Raw genomic sequence first — 2930 nt, 5'->3', positions numbered from 1 at the left:
ACATCACTGACATAAGAGCCTGTACGCTCTCTCTCTTCAGAATAGCCCCAAACTGGAAGTGGTACATATGGCCCTTAGGGACACGCACATCACTGGTCAGCAGCAAGGAAGGACAGCATGGGCAATGATGCTGACACAAAGAAGCAGTCTGGAAAATATGCATACTGTAGATTATGTTTATATGAATTCTTGAAATGGTGTTTTATAAATGGAAAAATGAGTAGCAGTTGCTGCAGACTGAGAACAAAGTTGACGATCAAAATACAAAGATATGGAGCACAGTCCCACTGGCTACGTCTACAATAAAACTCCCACACCTCCGGCCCAGGGATCACTGCAGAAGAGGGGGCGGAGTGATAGTAAGAGGCAGGGGATCAGGGAATCTGCTGTGGGACAGTCTATTACAATCATCAGAGTTACACCCGGTAAGTCCCACCAACGGGACTGCCTACACATGATCCGAACAAGGACAACATCAGTGGACAAGCTAGAGTGGATGGGGAAAGATCAAGAAACCTGGACCCTACACAAAGAACTACAAGCCACTAAGGAATTCTGGAAGCCAGTGAAATAGTCTCTCCTAGAGAATTGAAAATCAATTGGTTATCCAGTACCAAATGGTCAGCCCGAGAAACACACATACAAGTAACATTATACAGACTGAGCCAGTTACACACACACACACACACACACACACACACACACACGAATGTAACAATTAATGAAAAAAAGGACCATGAATTTGAAAGAGAACAAGGAGGAGCATGTGGAAGGATTTGAAAAGAGGAAAGAGAAGGGGGGAATGATGAAATTATAATCTCAGCAATTGTATCATAATCTAAGAAAAAAGTACTAAAACACAGTGCTGAAAAGTTGGGGTGGGTCATGCAGCTTTTGAAGGACAGCACAAAGGGACGTGTGATAATGAGACCAAATCGAGTGCTGTGGCCCATTGAATAGAGCAGTTGTAAACGCAAACGCAGCCCTGCACTACATCCAGAGCTCCACGGGAACCTTGCCATTTTCTTAGTAAGGCAAAGTCAATCTGCAGCCTAAACAGCATTTCAGGGAGACTTTCAACATGGCTGGGAAGGTTTTATTTCAGATGCCTTTGGGCCAAGCGCCTCTGCAACGACACAGATTGGACGGGGTTCAGGGAGCTGAGGAAAAAGAGGGAGATGGAATGGGGAAATTAAATTATGTAGAGCAGCTGTGCCATTCCGCTGCTGGGCTCTGTGACACAGATGCCACGCAGAAGTGAGCAGCCTGTGAGCGTGGCATGAGATTTCTCTACTGATCCAGCCCAGAGGCCACGCCAGAGCAAAAGACGTCTGGGTGTTCAGGAAGGAGAGCAGGATGCAGGAACCTCTGAGCGTGCTGACAGCAAGCCCTCTAGACTCCCCAACGCCGCCAGCCCTTACAGATGCCGCCCAGAGTGTGGCCACCCCAGCCTGGGAGCCCTGCAGTTATCCTTTAGATGGAGCAGAATCAGACTTCTCACATCCTTCTCATGAACCTGTCTTGCAGGCACTCAATCTCACTTGTAACGTGTGGGGCGACCCAACCCCTGAGGTGTCCTGGCTGAAAAACGAGAAGCCACTGGCCTCTGATGATCACTGCAGCCTCAGGTTTGAGGCCGGGAAGACCGCCTTCTTCACCATCACGGGTGTGAGCACTGCAGATTCTGGCAAGTACGGCCTGGTGGTGAAGAACAAGTACGGCTCGGAGACCAGCGACTTCACCGTCAGTGTGTTCATCCCAGAGGAGGAGGCGAGGAAGGGTGCATCAGAGCCCCAGAAGGGCAACCAGAAGTCCAAGTGAGCAGCAAGGAGAGCAGGGCCAGCTGAGCTACCCACCCTGCAGCTGCTGTGAAAATGAGTCCCCCTGGTGTCTCCGTTTTGTGCTAACTTGGGAGGAAGTTATCAAATCTCTTATTCATACATATGAGGCACCGATTAATGACACTTTAAGGGTTTTTATCCACAGTTTAGAGAGTCAAAAACTCTAGGGAATGGTTTCAAGGAAGAAGGCCAGGAAATGTTGGAGAGCTGTTGAGAGGGAGCAGATGGAGAGGGTGGGGTTTGAGGAGTATGAAGTTTCCCTGCAAGGTCTTAGGGTTGTGTCTTCGCACTCAGTAGAAGCAGAAGCCCACGGCCCAGGCCGTGAGGGTGGTTGGTCACTGTTGATGGAGCGATGGTACATTTCTGATGGCAGCCTTGTGTCATGGCCTCCCTCGGTGTGAATAAAGTCTCCTACCTTTCCTCTCCCCCTCATCTCTCTCTGACTTAGGTGTCGCTACTTAGGTGGGGCTTTCCTACCTCTTTCTTGTCATTATTGTCTTCTGATTTACACCCTGGGGGTAAGAGCAGCACCTCCTGGACATGGTCAGACTAAACCATCTGAGGTGAGCCAAGGCTCAGAGTCCAAAACCACACTGACACTGCTTATCTGATCACTTTGCCTCCATCCGCCATCACAATGCAATGTCATTGATCTAAATGTGCCGATTAATCAAGACAAGATACTATAACGCTGAAGAGGTCTCTCCTCCCTTCTGTCAAAGGTGGTATCTTGGTCAATTTCATGCCACTGTAATAGAACACCTGAAACCAAGTGACTTATAATGAAAAGAAATTATTTTTTTGTTCTTCTAGAGGTTCCAAAGTCCAAGATCAAAGGGCTGGCATCTGACAAGGATGGGCTAGAATCTTGTTAGGCACCTTTTTGTTACCCTGTCTGATGACGGAAGGAGGGAAAGCAAGAGAACGAATTCTCAGAGGAGAGGAAGTCGAATCCAGACTCACCTTTGGTCAGGAACCCTCTCCATAGAAGAAGAAGTCCGGTCCAGACTCACCTATTGTCAGGAACCCTCTCCAGAGGAGAGGAAGTCGGGTCCAGACTTACCTATTGTCAGGAACCCTCTCCAGAGG

The 2930-nt window shown here is 48.6% G+C and overlaps 1 protein-coding gene across 1 annotated transcript in view; it reads left to right on the top strand.

Moving 5' to 3' along the window:
- Positions 1–2266, top strand: part of Myom1 (myomesin 1) — a 137408-nt gene extending 135142 nt beyond the window's left edge. Inside the window, exon 38 of the mRNA XM_013353954.2 lies at positions 1528–2266. Within this exon, the coding sequence (XP_013209408.1) occupies positions 1528–1821 (294 nt within the window). The 3' untranslated portion in view covers positions 1822–2266. The remainder of the gene's footprint in view (positions 1–1527) is intronic.
- The last annotated feature ends 664 nt before the right edge of the window (positions 2267–2930 follow it).

Source organism: Microtus ochrogaster, unplaced genomic scaffold (genome assembly GCF_000317375.1).
Source record: "Microtus ochrogaster isolate Prairie Vole_2 unplaced genomic scaffold, MicOch1.0 UNK20, whole genome shotgun sequence".
Taxonomy (NCBI): Eukaryota; Metazoa; Chordata; class Mammalia; order Rodentia; family Cricetidae; genus Microtus; species Microtus ochrogaster.
The sequence above is the reverse complement of the archived record's forward strand: the minus strand, read 5'-3'. Positions and strand labels throughout refer to the sequence as shown.